The 22,999-nt window shown below is 35.5% G+C and overlaps 1 protein-coding gene across 10 annotated transcripts in view; it reads right to left on the reverse strand.

The window, feature by feature from the left end:
* The window catches only part of LOC128701491 (uncharacterized), a 248,289-nt gene that overhangs the window by 49,150 nt on the left and 176,140 nt on the right, over nt 1-22,999 (reverse strand). For 9 of the 10 annotated variants that reach the window (XM_070101763.1, XM_070101762.1, XM_070101766.1 and 6 more), the window contains one exon: nt 11,169-11,273. The exons of the other annotated variant lie outside the window; for it this stretch is intronic. In XM_070101763.1, coding sequence (XP_069957864.1) covers nt 11,169-11,273 — 105 coding nt within the window. The remainder of the gene's footprint in view (nt 1-11,168; nt 11,274-22,999) is intronic. 10 annotated transcript variants of the gene reach the window in all.

Consider the following 22,999-nt stretch of genomic DNA (forward strand, 5'->3'; position numbering starts at 1 on the left):
AGATGTCAAGTAGGAAATTATAAGATATAAAAAACCAGCCACAAGCTTTTCCTAATCGTTTATAACAGGTCACATATTTTGAGAAAATAAGTTTCTAGTTAGATACTGTAGACATTGATAACTATTATTCTGTGTGACCTTTACATATAATGAAAGAAAGGAATACAATGTGCTGTTTGTCTGTTTAAATGTCCTTCCTGCTCTGAGGTGCTCGAATGTTCTACCCATGTACTCTGGGGTACTTGAATGTTCTACCCATGTACTATGGGGTACTTGAATGTTCTACCCATGTACTATGGGGTACTTGAATGTTCTACCCATGTACTCTGGGGTATTTGAATGTTCTACCCATGTACTCTGGGGTACTTGAATGTTCTACCCATGTACTATGGGGTACTTGAATGTTCTACCCATGTACTATGGGGTACTTGAATGTTCTACCCATGTACTATGGGGCACTTGAATGTTCTACCCATGTACTCTGGGGTACTTGAATGTTCTACCCATGTACTATGGGGTACTTGAATGTTCTACCCATGTACTCTGGGGTACTTGAATGTTCTACCCATGTACTCTGGGGTATTTGAATGTTCTACCCATGTACTCTGGGGTACTTGAATGTTCTACCCATGTACTCTGGGGTACTTGAATGTTCTACCCATGTACTCTGGGGTACTTGAATGTTCTACCCATGTACTCTGGGGTACTTGAATGTTCTATCCATGTACTCTGGGTTACTTGAATGTTCTATCCATGTACTCTGGGGAACTTGAATGTTCTACCCATGTACTATGGGGTACTTGAATGTTCTACCCATGTACTATGGGGCACTTGAGTGTTCTACCCATGTACTCTGGGGTACTTGAATGTTCTACCCATGTACTCTGGGGTACTTGAATGTTCTACCCATGTACTATGGGGTACTTGAATGTTCTACCCATGTACTCTGGGGTACTTGAATGTTCTACCCATGTACTCTGGGGCACTTGAAAGTTCTACCCATGTACTCTGGGGTACTTGAATGTTCTACCCATGTACTATGGGGTACTTGAATGTTCTACCCATGTACTCTGGGGTACTTGAATGTTCTACCCATGTACTCTGGGGCACTTGAATGTTATACCCATGTACTCTGGGGTACTTGAATGTTCTACCCGTGTAATATTCGGTACATGAATGTTCTACCCATGTACTCTGGGGTACTTGAATGTTCTACCCATGTACCCTGGGGCACTTGAATGTTCTACCCATGTACTCTGGGGTACTTGAATGTTCTACCCATGTACTCTGGGGTACTTGAATATTCTACCCATGTACTATGGGGTACTTGAATGTTCTGCCCATGTAATCTGGGGTACTTGAATGTTCTACCCATGTACTCTGGGGTACTTGAATGATCTACCCATGTACTACGGGGGACTTGAATGTTCTACCCATGTACTATGGGGTACTTGAATGTTCTACCTATGTACTCTGGTATAATGTAAATTCCACTAATACCATTTAACTTTTCCTAACGTAATATTGTGTGTACAATATATATATATATATATATATATATATATATATATATATATATATATATATATATATATATATATATATATATATATATATATATATATATATATATGTATATATGTATATATATATATATATATATATATATATATATATATATATATATATATATATATATATATATATATATATATATATATATATATATATATATATATATATATATATATATATATGTAGTAGGTTGGTAGACAGCAACCACCCAGGGAAGTACTACCGTCCTGCCAGATGACTGTGAAACAGAAACCTGTAACTGTTTTGCATGATGGTAGGATTGCTGGTGTCTTTTTCTGTCTCATAAACACGCTAGATAACAGGGATATCTTGCAACTCCAACTTACACTTTGGTCACACTTCACAGACATGCACATGAATATATATATACATACATCTAGGTTTTTCTCCTTTTTCTACATAGCTCTTGTTCTTCTTTATTTCTTCTATTGTCCATCGGCAAGTGGAAAAGAATCTTTCCACCGTAAGCCATGCGTGCCGTATGAGGCGACTAAAATGCCGGGAGCAATGGGCTAGTAACCCCTTCTCCTGTAGACATTTACTAAAAAAGAGAAGAAGAAAAACTTTATAAAACTGGGATGCTTAAATGTGCGTGGATGTAGTGCGGATGACAAGAAACAAATGATTGCTGATGTTATGAATGAAAAGAAGTTGGATGTCCTGGCCCTAAGTGAAACAAAGCTGAAGGAGGTAGGGGAGTTTCGGTGGGGGGAAATAAATGGGATTAAATCTGGAGTATCTGAGAGAGTTAGAGCAAAGGAAGGGGTAGCAGTAATGTTGAATGATCAGTTATGGAAGGAGAAAAGAGAATATGAATGTGTAAATGCACTAATTATGTGGATTAAAGTAAAGGTTGGATACGAGAAGTGGGTCATAATAAGCGTGTATGCACCTGGAGAAGAGAAGAATGCAGAAGAGAGAGAGAGATTTTGGGAGATGTTAAGTGAATGTATAGGAGCCTTTGAACCAAGTGAGAGAGTAATTGTGGTAGGGGACCTGAATGCTAAAGTAGGAGAAACTTTTAGAGAGGGTGTGGTAGGTAAGTTTGGGGTGCCAGGTGTAAATGATAATGGGAACCCTTTGATTGAACTTTGTATAGAAAGGGGTTTAGTTATAGGTAATACATATTTTAAGAAAAAGAGGATAAATAAGTATAAACGATATGATGTAGGACGAAATGACAGTAGTTTGTTGGATTATGTATTGGTAGATAAAAGACTGTTGAGTAGACTTCAGGATGTACATGTTTATAGAGGGGCCACAGATATATCAGATCACTTTCTAGTTGTAGCTACACTGAGAGTAAAAGGTAGATGGGATACAAGGAGAATAGAAGCATCTGGGAAGAGAGAGGTGAAGGTTTATAAACTAAAAGAGGAGGCAGTTAGGGAAAGATATAAACAGCTATTGGAGGATAGATGGGCTAATGAGAGCATAGGCAATGGGGTCGAAGAGGTATTGGGTAGGTTTAAAAATGTAGTGTTAGAGTGTTCAGCAGAAATTTGTGGTTACAGGAAAGTGGGTGCGGGAGGGAAGAGGAGCGATTGGTGGAATGATGATGTAAAGAGAGTAGTAAGGGAGAAAAAGTTAGCATATGAGAAGTTTTTACAAAGTAGAAGTGATGCAAGGAGGGAAGAGTATATGGAGAAAAAGAGAGAGGTTAAGAGAGTGGTGAAGCAATGTAAAAAGAGAGCAAATGAGAGAGTGGGTGAGATGTTATCAACAAATTTTGTTGTAAATAAGAAAAAGTTTTGGAGTGAGATTAACAAGTTAAGGAAGCCGAGAGAACAAATGAATTTGTCAGTTAAAAATAGGAGAGGACAGTTATTAAATGGAGAGTTAGATGTATTGGGAAGATGGAGGGAATATTTTGAGGAATTGTTTAATGTTGATGAAGATAGGGAAGCTGTGATTTCGTGTATAGGTCAAGGAGGAATAACATCTTGTAGGAGTGAGGAAGAGCCAGTTGTGAGTGTCAGGGAAGTTCGTGAGGCAGTAGGTAAAATGAAAGGGGGTAAGGCAGCCGGGATTGATGGGATAAAGATAGAAATGTTAAAAGCAGGTGGGGATATAGTTTTGGAGTGGTTGGTGCAATTATTTAATAAATGTATGGAAGAGGGTAAGGTACCTAGGGATTGGCAGAGAGCATGCATAGTTCCTTTGTATAAAGGCAAAGGGGACAAAAGAGAGTGCAAAAATTATAGGGATGTAAGTCTGTTGAGTATACCTGATAAAGTGTATCGTAGAGTTATTATTGAAAGAATTAAAAGTAAGACGGAGAATAATATAGCAGATGAACAAGGAGGCTTTAGGAAAGGTAGGGGGTGTGTGGACCAGGTGTTTACAGTGAAACATATAAGTGAACAGTATTTAGATAAGGCTAAAGAGGTCTTTGTGGCATTTATGAATTTGGAAAAGGCGTATGAGAGGGTGGATAGGGGGGCAATGTGGCAGATGTTGCGGGTGTATGGTGTAGGAGGTAGGTTACTGAAAGCAGTGAAGAGTTTTTACGAGGATAGTGAGGCTCAAGTTAGAGTACATAGGAAAGAGGGAAAATATTTCCCAGTAAAAGTAGGCCATAGACAAAGAAGTGTGATGTCACCGTGGTTGTTTAATATATTTATAGATGGGGTTGTAAGAGAAGTAAATGCGAGGGTCTTGCCAAGAGGATTAGAGTTAAAAGATAAAGAATCACACATAAAGTGGGAGTTGTCACAGTTGCTCTTTGCTGATGACACTGTGCTCTTGGGAGATTCTGAAGAGAAGTTGCAGAGATTGGTGGATGAATTTGGTAGGGTGTGCAAAAGAAGAAAATTAAAAGTGAATACAGGAAAGAGTAAGGTTATGAGGATAACAAAAAGATTAGGTGATGAAAGATTGGATATCAGATTGGAGAGAGAGAGTATGGAGGAGGTGAATGTATTCAGATATTTTCGAGTGGATGTGTCAGCGGATGGGTCTATGAAGGATGAGGTGAATCATAGAATTGATGAGGGGAAAAGGGTGAGTGGTGCACTTAGGAGTCTGTGGAGACAAAGAACTTTGTCCTTGGAGGCTAAGAGGGGAATGTATGAGAGTATAGTTTTACCAACACTCTTATATGGGTGTGAAGCATAGGTGATGAATGTTGCAGCGAGGAGAAGGCTGGAGACAGTGGAGATGTCATGTCTGAGGGCAATGTGTGGTGTGAATATAATGCAGAGAATTCGTAGTTTGGAAGTTAGGAAGAGGTGCGGGATTACCAAAACTGTTGTCCAGACGGCTGAGGAAGGGTTGTTGAGGTGGTTCGGACATGTAGAGAGAATGTAGCGAAACAGAATGACTTCAAGAGTGTATCAGTCTGTAGTGGAAGGAAGGCGGGGTAGGGGTCGGCCTAGGAAAGGTTGGAGGGAGGGGGTAAAGGAGGTTTTGTGTGCGAGGGGCTTGGACTTCCAGCAGGCATGCGTGAGCGTGTTTGATAGGAGTGAATGGAGACGAATGGTTTTTAATACTTGACGTGCTGTTGGAGTGTGAGCAAAGTAACATTTATGAAGGGGTTCAGGGAAACCGGCAGGCCGGACTTGAGTCCTGGAGATGGGAAGTACAGTGCCTGCACTCTGAAGGAGGGGTGTTAATGTTGCAGTTTAAAAACTGTAGTGTAAAGCACCCTTCTCGCAAGACAGTGATGGAGTGAATGATGGTGAAAGTTTTTCTTTTTCGGGCCACCCTGCCTTGGTGGGAATCGGCCAGTGTGATAATAAATATATATATATATATATATATATATATATATATATATATAATATATATATATATATATATATATATATATATATATATATATATATATATATATATATATACATATAATATATATATATATATATATATATATATATATATATATATATATATATATATATATATATATATATATATATATATATATATATATATATATATATATATATATATATATATATATATATATATATATATATATATATATATATATATATATATATATATATATATATATATATGTCGTGCCGAATATTTAAAACTGGTCAATTAGCAAGAACTCATTTAAAATTATGTCCTTTCTGAAATTTTCTCTTATACGTTTGAAGATATATTTTTTTTTATTAATGTTAGTGTAAAAATTTTTAATTTTGCACCAAAAGAATCTTAGAAAACTTACCTAACCTTATGATAACAAGAGCAATTTATTTTAGCCTAACCCAACTAAATATATTTTAAATACGATTACAATAATTTAGTACTAAGCAAACACAATCAAATGTATTTTTTTCGTTAGGTTCAGAATTATTTTGGGCGAAATTATTGCATACACAAATTTTCGCTTGTCCTATATGGCAAGATGAGCGTTGCTATTTAAGCCATGATGACAAGTTCTGCCTATTTCGGCACGACATATATATATATGTCGTGCCGAATAGGCAGAACTTGCGATCTTGGCTTAAATAGCAACGCTCATCTTGCCATGTAGGACAAGTGAAAATTTGTGTATGCAATAATTTCGCCAAAATCATTCTGAACCTAGCGAAAAAAATATATTTCACTGTGTTTGTTTAGTATTAAATTATTGTAAACAAATCTAAAATATATATAGTTGGGTTAGGCTAAAATAAATTGTTCTTGTTATAATAAGTTTAGGTAAGTTTTCTAAGATTCTTTTGGTGAAAAATTTAAAATTTTTACATTAACATTAATGAAAAAAACATATCTTTAAACGTATAACAGAAAATTTTAGAAAGGACTTAATTTTAAATGAGTTCTTGCTAATTGACCAGTTTTACATATTCGGCACGACATATATATATATATATATATATATATATATATATATATATATATATATATATATATATATATATATATATATATATATATATATATATATATATATATATATATATATATATATATATATATATATATATATATATATATATATATATATATATATATATATATATATATATATATATATATATATATATATATATATATATATATATATATATACATATATATGCATATATGGATTGCTATTATTCTGTGTAACCTTTTTAATTAATAAAAGAAAGGGTGTGAATCTGCTGTTTTGCTCGTGTAAATGTCCTGGTCTGGGGTACTCAGAAGTAACTCTTCATATTTTCCTAAATATTGTCTACCAGTGTTCTCAGTATCGGATAATATGCCTGAATCTTTTATTCCATTATGATGATCGACACCATGCCTAACCCTTCTAGGGTAGGGTAGGTGCCTGAGCCCGAGCCTTTAGCTCATAAGACTGTCATTCCCATTTGCCCCCTTGGGGCGGGGATGGCAGACCAGAGTGGCCTAGCTTGTGGCTAGTCCTGGGGACAGTTGGTCCCAAAGATGAGGAGGTACTTGTGCCTCCTCCCATGGGAGACTTTAGTCTCAGACACTCCCTAAAGAGGGAGCCAAGGCCGGGCCACCACTTGGAAAAGGCCCGGGCCGGGAGAATACCGGCTAATCTTTAACTAACTAACTCCATTATGATAGTGTTTCTATGGGTCATATTTCTACTTCCAATATCCTTTAACCCCACTAGCTATGTTATCATGTAATCTTGTGTACCTGTCAATGTAGAGTACAGTAACAGCTAAATGCGTTGTATATCTATTCTCAACAAACGTAGCATGAAGTTTCTAGGAGTTGTCACAGGTCGAGCATCATCAGTCCATCATAAAACCACTTAGCATATAAGCAATCCTGTGATTTTATATAGTATTGTTGTTTAAAATTGTGTATAACAGACCCTACTAAATAGCTATCGAGCTAGTATAACACATAATTTGAGTTATATATATCGTATTCTTGTCATGTTTCAAGAGAGAAGATTCAATTATGTTACTTTCTATGACAGAACTGTTGGGTACAATAATCTGGGCAGCAGCCCACCCCTGTTGGCGATTACTGGAACTAAAGTGCTTAAAGATAGCATTCGACTCCTGCCTTGTCTTGACTGAGTATTTATGTTGGGCTATTCTGGTTTCCAGAAGATTTCCAGTTTGACCAATATATGAGAGAGGACACTGAGTACAATGGACGTTGTAAACCCTCCAACTTTGTAGGCGGGTGTATTTTTAATGAATCTTTGTTGCACAGTCCCAGTGTTTTTGATAGCAATGTTGATATTCATCTTTTTTAATGACACACAAAGGCAAACCAGGCTCTCATTGTATGGTAAAACTAATACATTTTTTGGCTATCACTTCCTTAAGTTCAGTTCTATAGAAAGTCTTTCTTACTGACATTGGTGCCATCTCGACAAAATACCAAAGATATCTCAGTTTTGTGGCTATGATGAATGCGCAAGGCTCTCAAGAACACTATGAGGAACGCACTCCCTTTTACCCTAGTTTCGTGATTGGAATAGTATTGTTTATTTCATGTTCTGTTGTGACTTTAATTGATGGTGCTAGACCATTGCGTCTAGGTAGGAACTCATCATTTGTTTGATTTCTATGCCAAAGGAAAGTACATCATCTATGTATCTGAACCAACTAGCTTTATATGGGAGAATATCTTTAAGAAGTCTATTCTCATAGAATTCCATATACAGGTTGCTGAGTAAAGGGCTAAGGGGATTTCCCATTGCCATGCCTTGTTTTGAAAACAGTAACAGAAGGTTTTATCAGTTCAGTTATTATGTTCGTGGGGTAGGGCATGACGAAGTTTTCTATTTCCTCTTCAAGGTACAAAAGCAAGTTAGAGACAGGGACTTTGGTGAAAAGAGCTGTGACATTAAAGCTCACTATAGTCAAGACATGTGGGACATATATTTTTGGAGCCTTTCAGCAAGGTCAACATTAATTTTAATATGTGTTTCCAAGATCGTACCGACCATGGGAGTTAGAAGTTTAAGAAGCCATTTAGAGAGGTATATGCTGCTAAGCCAACTGAACTTATAATAGGACAGGCTGGGTACCCTGGCTTATGAATCTTGATTATCCCATAAAAATATGGTAGAGTTGCCTACCTAGCTGACAGATGTTTAATTAATTTATCATATCCATTCAATAACGTTTTAAGGTGTTCATTGAAATAGCTGTTGACCTGGTTGGTGGGGTTCTCAATGAGCGGTTCATACGTTTCATTATCACTCATTAAATGGTTCATTTTCCCTAAATATTCAGTTTTTTTCCAAAATAATAACTCTCTTTGATATATTACCTCTTGAGAGGTGCAGAATCTGATTATAATTGAGATCTTTGTAAGATTTTGTGAATCTTCATGGGCATTTGGGGAGCACTGGCTGGAGTAATATTCCGCATACCATAACTTTGCATTAATTAAATGTATCAGGTGTCAAGTCACCATGCTTTTCCAGCATGCAAAACGATTTTGTAAAGTTTACATAATTAACATCATTAGTTGTGGGTGCCAAGCTTAATCCAAACCCTAGAGCTGCCTGTTGGTCGCTACTTAATTCCTTGCTACACAAGTTTATAACGAGGTCCAGATTCATGTGTGTGTGGTCCAACCACTCTCTGCTATAAGATTATTCAACTTCCTAGTATGATTGCATTCGGCGTTTTGAAAACTAGGAATTTTGAACAGCTAAAAGGAAATCTGAATGTGATGCTTTCACAACTAAGAGACGAGCTTTGCCCTTTCTTGAAGCATTGTTGAGCATTGTGTTGGCAATTTTTCCATGATAAGTTTGCCCCCAATAAGACTGTTTGTGCTCTTTTTTGATGCATTGATTTTCTTGAGGAGTCTGCAAGGGTGTCCCACAGCATGGCTATTTCAATTATCCTGGGGTCGTGAGCTCCTCACACACCTCTCAAGCATTCGGAGACAATCTCCTTAACGAGTCCACTGGAAGCCAAACATGAGGACAAAAATGCTTTGCGCACCGAAAGAGTTGCTTGATCCCATTCCTGATCTTCCAGTGACAGAGTCAGTGCCTTCTTAAAGATAGAGCTCAGGAGTGAGTCATATTCGCTAAGAGTTGGGTTGTCGAGAGAGGGTGCGCACCTCAAGAAGTAAGTGAGTCTTGTCAGAGTAAGACACCTTGTGAAAAGGTAAAGAGCATCATGGGCATCAAGATCACTTATTCTCTCCTCCATCCTCTTGAGATCATTCAGTTTGTCCTTGAGGATTGTGTCGACGGCCCAATAGGATGCTTTTGGATGGGGAAGATTGTTCGCACAGTTATGATTATTTCCTGATTTGTTGTGATAAATTTTTTTTCCGTTGCAGGGAACGAGGATGAGTCCTAAGGTTTATCCCTGTGTCTTGACAAGTTGAAGGTCCTCTAGCAGGGACTCTTCTGTGCCTGCCATAGTACCATCATCCAGGTACCAGATATTGAACTCCCTGCACAAGTTGGAGGTTAGTTCTCTTACCACCAAGTAGAAGAGAAATAGAACGATTGGGTCACCCTGCTGAACACACTCTGAATATGGAATTTTATGCTTACCAAATAAGAGAATTGAGGGGTATCCTGTAGCCAGCTGAAATGAAGGGCAAAAACTGGGGGAACGGATCCTGAACAGCTGGCAAGGCCACACCTCTTTTAACCATATTAAAGGCATTTCTAAAGTCTAGTTTTTCTATGGCCTTGTTTTCTGGTAAGTCCCTGATGTAAGCCCTTGCTGCATGAGCTGCAGCTTCACTGCCTTGAGCTGGAGTAAACTGGTGGCCTCTTTGTGAATGTTCCTTACTGCTGCTTTGGCTTCCTATAATGTCAGCTATAACTGACTTATAATTTGCCTACAGTTGAGGTCGGGTTTATTGAGCAGTAATCAGAGGGTAATGACTTATCTACTGCCTTAAAAATGGGAATTACATTTGCCATCTTCCACATCTCATGGACTACACGTTTGAAAAGATATTAAGAAAAATATTAAAGGGTTTATTAAGATTTATTTTGCACTGTTTAATAACCTTTGGCAATTATTTTGCTTTAATTGGTCTACTTGTTTCATTACCAAATCCATAATGAATCTGATATTACCAAATTTATTTTCTTCATGCCCAAAAAAGAAAATAATTATTTTGATGTCGTTTGTATCTTTTCGTGTGAAAACTGACAGAAAATAATTATGAAAAATCGAGCACATTTCATTCTCCAGAGTTAGCTTTAAGTGGACTTCAGTTTTTCCCTATAACCTTCGTAAATATATCTATAAAAACTCTCAGGTTTGTTTTTGAATCCCATCCAACTTTAATTTCATAGTCCTCTTGATCATCTCTTATCAACTCTTTTAACCTCTTTAATGTGAAAATATAAATTCTATAGATGACCCACACATTATTTGAAATATTTGTAAATTCCTTCTGCACTAAAATATATTTGAGCCTAGTATTCATCCATTTTGGATAATTTCAATTCAACCTTATTTTTTTATATGGAATAAATATTCTTTGGGCAGCGCGTACAGTGTTTAGAAAAAATGTCATGCTAATATCTTTCTTCGTTACCTCAGTCCACAGATGATAGGTGTTCTATAAGCCCATATTATTAGAATATTAGAAGTAGGAACACTGATGATTTTGTGAAAGAAATTAATGAGGGTAATTGTTGTACTCACGGTCATCTCCATCATGACAATGTGTGAGCGTGAAGGATCATCCAGGATGAAGAAATTCATACAGGGGAGCCAATCTTGAACGTGAAACATCAGGCAGTTGTATATCTGCAGGAAGTGATACACAACATAAAAGATAAATATTCTCTTTAAGTTAGTTTATCAAAGGCACTTGACAACAGACACTTAACTTGATGTTTTATGTATATATATATATATATATATATATATATATATATATATATATATATATATATATATATATATATATATATATATATATATATATATATATATATATATATATATATATATATATATATATATATATATATATATATATATATATATATATATATATATATATATCTTTCTTCTTTCAACGTACCAACCGTATCCCACTGAGGTGGGGTGGCCCAAAAGAAAAAACTGAAGTTTCTCCTTCTAAATTTAGTAATATATACAGGAGAAGGGGTTACTAGCCCCTTGCTCCCGGCATTTTAGTCGCCTCTTACGACACGCATGGCTTACAGAGGAAGAATTCTGTTCCACTTCCCCATGGAGATAAGAGGAAATAAACAAGAACAAGAATTAGAAAGAAAATAGAAGAAAACCCAGAGGGGTGTGTATATATATGCTTGTACACGTATGTGTAGTGTGACCTAAGTGTAAGTAGAAGTAGCAAGACTTACCTGTAATCTTGCATATTTATGAGACAGACAAAAGACACCAGCAATCCTACCATCATGTAAAACAATTACAGGCTTTCGTTTTACACTCACTTGGCAGGACGGTAGTACCTCCCTGGGCGGTTGCTGTCTACCAACCTACTACCTACACATATATATATATACATATATATATACATATATATATATACATATATATATACATATATATATATACACATATATATACATATATATACACATATATATATATGTCGTGCCGAATAGGCAGAACTTGCGATCTTGGCTTAAATATCAAGGCTCATCTTGCCATATAGGACAAGTGAAAATTTGTGTATGCAATAATTTAGCCAAAATCATTCTGAACCTAACGAAAAAAATATATTTCACTGTGTTTGTTTAGTATTAAATTATTGTAAAGAAATCTAAAATATATTTAGTTGGGTTAGGCTAAAATAAATTGTTCTTGTTATAATAAGGTTAGGTAAGTTTTCTAAGATTCTTTTGGAGCAAAATTAAAAAAAATTACATTAACATTAATGAAAAAAATATATCTTTAAACGTATAAGAGAAAATTTTAGGAAGGACATAACTTTAAATGAGTTCTTGCTAATTGACCAGTTTTACCTATTCGGCACGACATATATATATATATATATATATATATATATATATATATATATATATATATTATATATATATATATATATATATATATATATATATATATATATATATATATATATATATATATATATATATATATATATATATATGTATATGTGTGTCCTGCCGAATAGGCAGAACTTGTCATCTTTGCTTAAATAGCAACGCTCATCTTGCCATATAGGACAAGTAAAAATTTGTGTATGCAATAATTTCGCCAAAATCATTCTGAACCTAACGAAAAAAATATATTTGATTGTGTTTGTTTAGTATTAAATTATTGTCAATGTATTTAAAATATATTTAGTTGGGTTAGGCTGAAATAAATTGTTCTTGTTATAATAAGGTTAGGTAAGTTTTCTAAGATTCTTTTGGTCCAAAATTAAAAATTTTTGCATTAACATTAATGAAAAAAATATATCTTTAAACATATAAGGGAAAATTTCAGAAAGGACATAATTTTAAATGAGTTCTTGATAATTGACCAGTTTTACAAATTCGGCACGACATATATATATATGTATATATACATACATATATATATATATATATATATATATATATATATATATATATATATATATATATATATATATATATATATATATATATATATATATATATATATATATATATATATATATATATATATATATATATATATATATATGCAAACCAACCACTCTGAAAGAATAGAGAAATTCCAACCGCTTTCGTGACTACTCACATTATCAAGGAACTATGAAAGTAAAGCATCCAAGGAAGCTATATAAGAGGTCTGGCCAACACCTCACTATCAGATCCCACAACGGTTAAACACCTGACGTGCGCCGACCCAACTGGATAGGTCCTTTGCACAACTCACCCACAAACTATTCTACCCAAGAAAATTTAAAAATTATTATTTGTCCAGTGTATTATTAAATTCTTCCCAAATTCTATTAATTATAAATGGATCTAATTTATATAAACCAAAGGAAATATTCATATTATTGTCAAAACTGCTTTATATGAAACAAGATTCAATTATATTCCTGTCGACCATGGACTTGCTTGATACTACTTTCTCAACTTTTTGAAAATCAATTGGATGGTTAAAATCTCTTACATGAATAAATAGAGCATTGGAATCTTGTCCAGTTCTAATGCTATATTTATGTTGTTTTAATCTTAGTTCGAGATTTTTACCAGTTTGACCGTAATAAACTTTATCGCAAATTTTACAAGGAATCTTATAGACACATCCATCAGCATTTTGGGGGGAATTCTTTATCAAAAGTTTTTTTACTGTATCAAGATTTTTGAATACAACTTTAATATTAAAAGTCTTAAGAAGAGAAGGCATATCAACCAAGTTTTCATGATAAGTGATAGTGAGGTGTTGGCCAGACCCCTTATATAGCTTCCTTGGATGCTTTACTTTCATAGTTCCTTGATAATGTGAGTAGTCACGAAAGCGCTTGGAATTTCTCTATTCTTTCAGAGTGGTTGTCTTGCATATTCTGAAACCACCTCTTTACTGTGATCTTATTGCTTATATATATATATATATATATATATATATATATATATATATATATATATATATATATATATATATATATATATATATATATATATATATATATATATATATACATATATATATATATATATATATATATATATATATATATATATATATATATATATATATATATATATATATATATATATATATATATATATATATATATATATATATATATATATATATATATATATATATATATATATATATATATATATATATATATATATATATATATATATATATATATATATATATATATATATGTCGTGCCGAATAGGCAGAACTTGCGATCTTGGCTTCAATAGCAAAGCTCATCTTGCCATATAGGACAATTGAAAATTTGTGTATGCAATAATTTCGCCAAAGTCATTCTGAACCTAACGAAAAAAATATATTTCACTGTGTTTGTTTAATATTAAATTTCTGTAAACAAATCTAAAATATATTTAGTTAGGTTAAGCTAAAATAAATTTTTCTTGTTATGATAAGGTTTGGTAAGTTTTCTAAGATTCTTTTGATGCAAAATTAAAAATTTTTAGATTAATATTAATGAAAAAAATATATCTTTAAACGAATAAGAGAAAATTTTAGAAAGGACTTAATTTTAAATGAGTTCTTGCTAATTGACCAGATTTACATATTCGGCACGACATATATATATATATATATATATATATATATATATATATATATATATATATATATATATATATATATATATATATATATATATATATATATATATATATATATAACAACACTGCACTAGCCAAGGAGTCGAACCCATGCTATTTTGGCCCACCTCACGGTGAGAGAAACTGCATGATGCTTTGGACCACTAGACCACACAATCCTTAACAATGGTGTATCCAGCCATGCTAGATGTTGTACCCACCATCGAACGACATGCGGTGGTGTGGACGCCTCTGAGCTAGTATCATTCTTGAGAAGTCAGTTTCATTCTACTCCCTGTTTGTGTACTAGCTCAACAAGCAGTATATTATATTTTCGTAACCACGAAACTAGTGGGACTGAGCAATAACAACACTGCACTAGCCAAGAAGTTTGCTTTTATTATATTTCTAAGTATATTTTTTTTCAAATATGTAATTTTTTTGTTGTAGCTGTCATCAAGAGGACATGATGCTAATTTGTCTGTGCCAGCGATCCTACAAGAATGATGCATGCAGCTGACCTACGTGTTTTTCTAGTGATCTGAGGACACTCGTGGTAGTGGTATCTCAAGGATCTGTGGCGGAGATGTAATGTGATGTGTACATTGTGCTGTCTCTGGGGGTGATATAAGGTTCATATATATATATATATATGTATATATATATATATATATATATATATATATATATATATATATATATATATATATATATATATATATATATATATATATATATATATATATATATGCAATAAGATCACAGTAAACAGGTGATTTCAAAATATGCAAAACAACCACTCTGAAAGAATAGAGAAATTCCAAGCGCTTTCGTGACTACTCACATTATCAAGGAACTATGATAATGTGAGTAGTCACGAAAGCGCTTGGAATTTCTCTATTCTTTCAGAGTGGTTATTTTGCATATATATATATATATATATATATATATATATATATATATATATATATATATATATATATATATATATATATATATATATATATATATATATATATATATATATACATATAATCACCCTAGCAAAGTTGGGGTTAAATGTAAATAATATCAATAGATAGATAATATAGTCTATAGAGTATTTCCATTATGTGGCTGAAATGTAAACAATGATGTTCAAAGAAACTCTTTTGTGTTCACCTTCTCTCAGAATTCTGACATTTAGCAGAAAAAGACTAAATACATTTCCTCTGAATCCATTGATCACATGAATGCAGATCACTCGATCTTCTCTTTCTTTTGTTAATCTGTACCATCATTGATTTTATCAATTAGCACGATTTGCGATATATCATAATCTGTAATGCATTAGAAACAGTTATCATCCTTATGTATAGTTCCTTATGTTCAATTGTTGTGTACATTGACAGTACATTGTGGCAGCAACATCTTTCTTAAGTAATTCACACAAAGGAGTTGTAATAAAAACTATAGAAACCTGTTAAGCCCACAAATGATCTTATGGCATCAACAGTTTTTAAGGTAAGAAAGTTTTGTACAGAAGTTACTTAAGTTTAGTCGTAACATCTCTAGGAGAGACTTCATGACCAATAAACTTGATCTCTGATCTAAAAATCTGACATTTAGAGAACTTTAGAATGGTTTCATCAAACTTACTGAGTTCCAAATATAGTCGCTTGTGATATGATTCCTAATCTTCTGAAAAGATCTATTACTTCTTCTAGGTACACCTTAGATGACATTAACAAAAACGTGAAATGAAAAATAATTTTGAATCTTTTTGGCATAAAGTTTCCTAAAATCAATCACCGGCACCAAGTTCTGTCTTTCTTAGGTACTAAAATCATTGGTTCATTCCAGTGTGAATTACTGTGTGTGATGAGAGTGTCATCAAGAATCTGGTGGAATAACTCTTCGGTTATATCAGCTTGAGAATGTGGAGTAGTATGAAAGATCTCAGTGACAACCAGTCTTGATATGGCCAGCTCCTCGCTATGGCCAGCTCCTCGGATCACGTAATGGCCAGTTCCAAATTCTCTCATCAATTTTTTTTTTCGACTTTGATGAAATTTAGGTATTTTTCGATATAGCCAGTTTCCCATCAGGGTCTAACATGCTATGGCCAGTCTTTCCTCAGGGTCTAACATGACATGGCCAGTTCCCCTCAGGGTATAACATGCATTAACCAGGCCCCCCTCAGGGTATAACATGCTATAGCCACCTCCCCACAGGGTATAACATGCTATAGCCCCTTTCAGGGTATAACATTCTATAACCAGTTTTCATAAGGTTGTAACATGCTATGGAGAGTCCCCCTTAGGGTCTAACTTGCTATGGCCAGTCTCCACTCAGGGTATAACATGCTATGGCCAGTCTCCACTCAGGGTATAACATGCTATGGCCAGTCAACATCATCTTCTAACATGATATGGTCAGTCCTCATCATTTTCTAACATGTTATGGCCAGTCACCCTTCAGGGTCAAACATATTATGGCTAGTTCCCCAAATGGTCTAACATGCTATGGCCAGCTCCCCTTCAGCGGGGATTATCAATCGAATCCTGGCTGTCTTCAAAAAGGCGCTGAAAAGGCACCTAAATTCAGCACCTGGCCAACCCGGCTGAGGTTTGTACGCCGGTTTGTGTGACCAGCAGTAACAGACTGGTTGATCAGGTCCTGATCTACCGTGACGTCTGGTCACAGACCAGGCCACATGAGCATTGACCGCTGAAACCCTCTTCAGGGTATAATTCTCTAAATCCAGCTCTCCCTCAGGGTATAACTCTGCATCTGCCACTTTTCTGTCCAAGAGTAGAGTTTGTCTAAATCCTCCTGAAGTTCCCTAACATCTACGTTTGAATCAATTATCCTACCTATCTTCGTGTCATCGGCGAATTTGCTCATATCACTAGTAATTCCTTCATCAAGATCATTGATATATATTATAAACAACAACGGGCCCAAGACTGATCCCTGTGGATCAGTTTATGATGTATAAAGCTGCAGTGTGACCTCTGGACTTCTGTTGCTTACACTTCTTGATATAAATCCCAGTAATCTATTTGCCTTATTACGTACACTTAGGCATTGATGTCTTGGTTTAAGGTTGCTGCTTACCATAACCCCCAAGTCCTTTTTGCAATCTGTATGGCTAAGTTCTACATCATTTTACTTATAAGTGCTAGGGTTATGGACGCTCCCGAGCTTCAGAACCTTGCATTTATCTACATTGAACTGCATCTGCCACTTTCCTGACCAAGAATAGAGTTTGTTTAAATCATCGTGAAATTCTCTAACGTCTACGTTTGAATCAATTATCCTACCTATTTTTGTGTCATCGGCGAATTTGCTCATATCACTAGTAATTCCCTCATCAGGGTCATTGATATATATTATAAACAACAACAGGCCCAAGACTGATCCCTGTGGAACACAACTTGTTACAGATCCCCACTCGGATTTAACCCCATTTATGGACACTCTCTGATTCCTGTCTGTGAGCCATGACTCAATCCATGAGAGCACTTTTCCCCCAATGCCATGAGCTGCCACTTTCTTTAACAGTCTTTGGTGCGGAACTCTATCAAAAGCCTTACTAAAATCTAAATAAATAATATCAAACTCTTTATCATGGTCAACAGCCTCAAAAGCTTTACTGAAGAAAGTTAATAAATTAGTTAGACAAGACCGGCCTCTTGTGAATCCATGCTGAGTATCATTAATCAAGCTATGCTTATTGAGATGGCTTCTTATAATCTGAGCTATAATTGACTCTAGTAATTTGCCTACAATTGAGGTCAGGCATATTGGGCGGTAATTTGACGGTAAGGACTTGTCCCCTGTTTTAAAAGTAGGAATTACATTAGCCATCTTCCACATATCAGACACTACACCTATTTGAAGAGATAAATTAAAAGTATTAGTTAATGGTTCACAGAGTTCCATTTTGCATTCTTTAAGAACCCTTGAAGAATCCTAATCAGGACCCGGCGACTTATTTTGCTTCAGTCTATCTATCTGCTTCACAACCATTTCACTAGTGACTGTGATGTTACATAATTTATCTTCTTCTAGCCCACTATAAAAATTAATTACTGGAATATTGTTAGTGTCTTCCTGTGTAAAAATCGAGAGAAAATAATTATTTAAAATCGAGCATATTTCATTCTCTTTGTCAGTAAGATGCCAATAGTTATTTTTAAGGGGATGTATCTTATCTCTAACTTTTGTTCTATAGACCTGGAAAAAACTTTTTGGGTTAGTTTTAGAATCCCTAGCAACTTTAATTTCATAGTCCCTTTTAGCTTTTCTTATCCCCTTTTTAATGTCCCTCTTAATGTCAATATACTGATTCATAAGATGACCCTCGCCTCTTTTGATACGGCTATAAATTCCTTTCTTATGCCCTAGTAGATATTTCAGCCTATTATTCATCCATTTTGGGTCATTTCTATTTGATCTAATTTCTTTATACAGGATAAACGTTCTTTGAGCAGCATGTATAGTGTTCAGAAAACTGTCATATTGATAGCTCTCTTCGTTACCCCAGTCAACAGATGATAAGTGTTCTCTAAGCCCATCGTAATCTGCTAAGCGATAATCTGGGACTGTTACTGAGTTATCCCTACTATCATACTTCCATTCAATGCTAAATGTTACTCTGAAATTTCTAAATTATTATCAAGGGATTCATTGTTAGGTAAGACACATATGCAACAGTTAGGTATCTTTATTTCGAAACGTTTCGCCTACACAGTAGGCTTCTTCAGTCGAGTACAGAAAAGTTGATAGAAGAAGAATAGACTTGAAGACGATGTAATCAGTCCATCACCCTTAAAGTTTTGAAGTGGTCAGCCCCTCAGTCTGGAGAAGAGCATTGTTCCATAGTCTGAAACAATATTGTTTCAGACTATGGAACAATGCTCTTCTGCAGACTGAGGGACTGACCACCTCAAAACTTTAAGGGTGATGGACTGATTACATCGTCTTCAAGTCTCTTCTGCTTCTATCAACTTTTCTGTACTCAACTGAAGAAGCCTACTGTGTAGGCGAAACGTTTCGAAATAAAGATACCTAACTGTTGCATATGTGTCTTACCTAACAACCTGTCGGTATTTTATACCATTTTAATGTTCAAGGGATTCATTGTTTGCCAGAACTAAGTCAAGCAGGTTATTTCCCCTTGTAGGTTCTGTCACAAACTGCTTCAAAAAACAATCCTGAACTACTTCTAAGAAGTCGTATGATTCTAAATTCCCAGTCAAGAAATTCCAATCAATATGACTAAAGCTAAAGTCTCCTAGAATTACTACATTATCGTGCCTTGTGGCCTTAACAATTTCCTCCCATAGTAGTCTCCCTTGGTCCCTGTCTAAGTTTGGGGGATGGTATATCACTCCTAAAATCAGTTTTTCATGCCCCTCTGAAAATTCTATCCAAACAGACTCTGTATGTGTTACTTCAGACTTAATACCTGTTTTTATGCAACAGTTCAAGCGATCTCGGACATACAATGCCACCCCACCCCCCTTCCCGATACTTGTATCTACTTGGAACAATTTAAAACTCTGAATGTGACATTCCGCAGGCATGTCCCGACTTTTTTAATTAAACCACGTCTCAGTTAAGGCAAATACATCAATGTTACCTGCACTAGCAACTAATCTCAACTCATCCATCTTATTCCTAACACTACGGCTATTAGCATAATAAACATTGAAAGACTCTGCTTTCTCTTTACCCTTCCTGCTCATTTCTGTTTTTCTACTATACCTATTACTGTCCTTATCACCCAGTGTCACTGGCTTTTCAATATATACCTCGTTCTGCTTATTACTAGCTCCCCTAGAACTCATAATATTACTACACTGGGACTTCACTGTTTTCCTGCCAAAACCCATACCACTAACTATTCCTAGTTTAAAGTCCTAAGTGAAGTTGCCAGTGCTCCCACCACAGACCTAGATAAGTGAACCCCATCCCTGGCATACATGTCATTTCTGCCATAGAAGAGGTCTCAGTTGTCAATGAATGTTACTGCATTTTCCTTACAGCATTTGTCCAGCCAGCAATTGACACCAATTGCCCTGGACAACCATTCATTTCCAACTCCTCTCCTTGGCAAAATACCACATATGACAGGGTTCCCACCCTTCCTCCTAATTATTTCTATTGCTGACCTATACCTGCTAATCAGGTCCTCACTCCTACATCTGCCAACATCGTTGCCTCCAGCACTGAGACAGATAATAGGATTGCTCCCATTACCTCTCATGATTGCATCCAGATGGTTAACAATATCCTCCATCCCAGCCCCAGGAAAGCAAACCCTCTGTCTTCTACTCCTGTCCTTCAAGCAGAACGCCCTGTCCATATACCTAACTTGGCTATCCCCAACAACAACAATATTGTTACCTTAATTGGTGTCGTTCGTCGTGACGTTCCCAGTAGTCGACTCACATTCGTCGAGTAGCACTGAGAATGTATTAGATGTTTCCACAACAGTTTCCACGGCAGTCTCTTTCTTCTTCATCGTTTCTACCTTTCAATTCGTCTTCTTGATCGTCAACTTCGTTCCTTGTTGTCCAGCAACTGACCAGTTTCCTTTCTTGACCTGAGGACTCAAAACAGGAGGACTACTACGAATATTCTTGTTTTCCTCGGTCAGTCGCCGTATCTCCATCTTTGCCATCCTCAATTCTTCCTTAAGCTGTTGGTAAAGTTGCTCGATGGAGGGCATCTTGCTTCAATTCGTAGAGAGCACTCAAACAGGTCTTCACAGAGCTAAGTACATGTCACCACTGAGAGCTTACTCAGCCCTGTAACAACTTCAGACAGTATTACCAAGGCTGGCTCCTCCTCAGGAAAATTAATGAATAGAAAAATAAATAATAATTCAAAGATAAACACTTTATTATTTATTAAAGCAAACATAAAACATTGAAACATGAAATGTATATCCTATTTGAAAGAAAAACGAAAAATGAAATGAACAAAATAACATTTGAACTCAACGCCAATATATATATATATGTATAGTGATACTGGGGTGTGTGGTGTTAGTGACACTGCATGTTGTTGAAATCGTAGCCGTTGCTGATGATGTCGGGAGGGTCGCAGGTGTTGGTGACAACCCACTGCCTCGTTCTTCACAGAGTCTATAGCCTTGAATAATTAATCCAGATGACAGGAAAGCAGGTTCGTTTCCACTGCTATGATGAGGGGTTATGTCCTGCGTCGGCATACATAACAGGTAGGTAGATCCAACATGGGACATCTCAGGACGTTAGTCCATCTCCTTTAGTTCTTCTCGTTGGTTGGCAGGAGATCCAATCTGTCAATCGAAGAGTAGTCCTGGGAGCTGTGAGTCGAGTGATTACTGTTTGACCAGAGCCCCACATGTCGCCTTTCGGGGGGGGGATGAAAGGGGGGATAGCGAGAGCTAGGCTCACCCAACCTTAACAAGCAGCTGGCAATCAAACTATTGTTACCATATACATGCTCACTACTCCTATCTGTTGAACTTTTCCCTCACACTCCCCCATACCAAGACTTATAGTCAAGGAGTATAAGAAGAATAGGCGAGGAAAAAGTTGTAACACGTGGAAGTCATGTAAGACAGCAAATCTTCTACTGACTGTCACGACTTAACCAGTCAGAGAAATAATTGGATAAACCATTGATATACACAATATGGAACTTAAAAGCTTGAAGAGCCAATGTCCACTTCAAGAGACGACTGTTGGTTCCCTTAAAAGTTTCTAGGCATATCAAAGGTTTTTGATCCGTTTCTAAAATGAATTCTTTTCCCAGTAAACAAAATTTAAGCTTGGAGATACCCCACACAAGGGCCAAACATTTCTTTTCTATGTTGGAGTATCTCGTTTCTGCGGGAAGGAGTTTCCGGCTTAGGAAGCATACCATCATGGTATTGTAGTAACACCGCACCTAAGCCAGTATTGGAGGCATCAGTTCTGAAACAAAATGTTTTATTAAGATCTGGAATCTTAAGTATAGGGTCTTTCGAGAAGATATTTTTAATTTCATTAAACTTTTCCCGAGCTACGTCGAAAAGCTCAAGAGGTTCCTTCACAGACTTTATGAGGAAGTCGGAAAAGATGCCTGTAAGATCAGTAAGGTTTGGGATAAACCGTGCATAAAAATTTACAGAACAAAGAAAGCTATGCATGAGCTTCTTGGTTTTGGGGAATTTAAATTCTAATAAAGCTTTGATCTTACTGGGGAGAGGCT

Source organism: Cherax quadricarinatus, chromosome 78 (assembly GCF_038502225.1).
Source record: "Cherax quadricarinatus isolate ZL_2023a chromosome 78, ASM3850222v1, whole genome shotgun sequence".
Taxonomy (NCBI): domain Eukaryota; kingdom Metazoa; phylum Arthropoda; class Malacostraca; order Decapoda; family Parastacidae; genus Cherax; species Cherax quadricarinatus.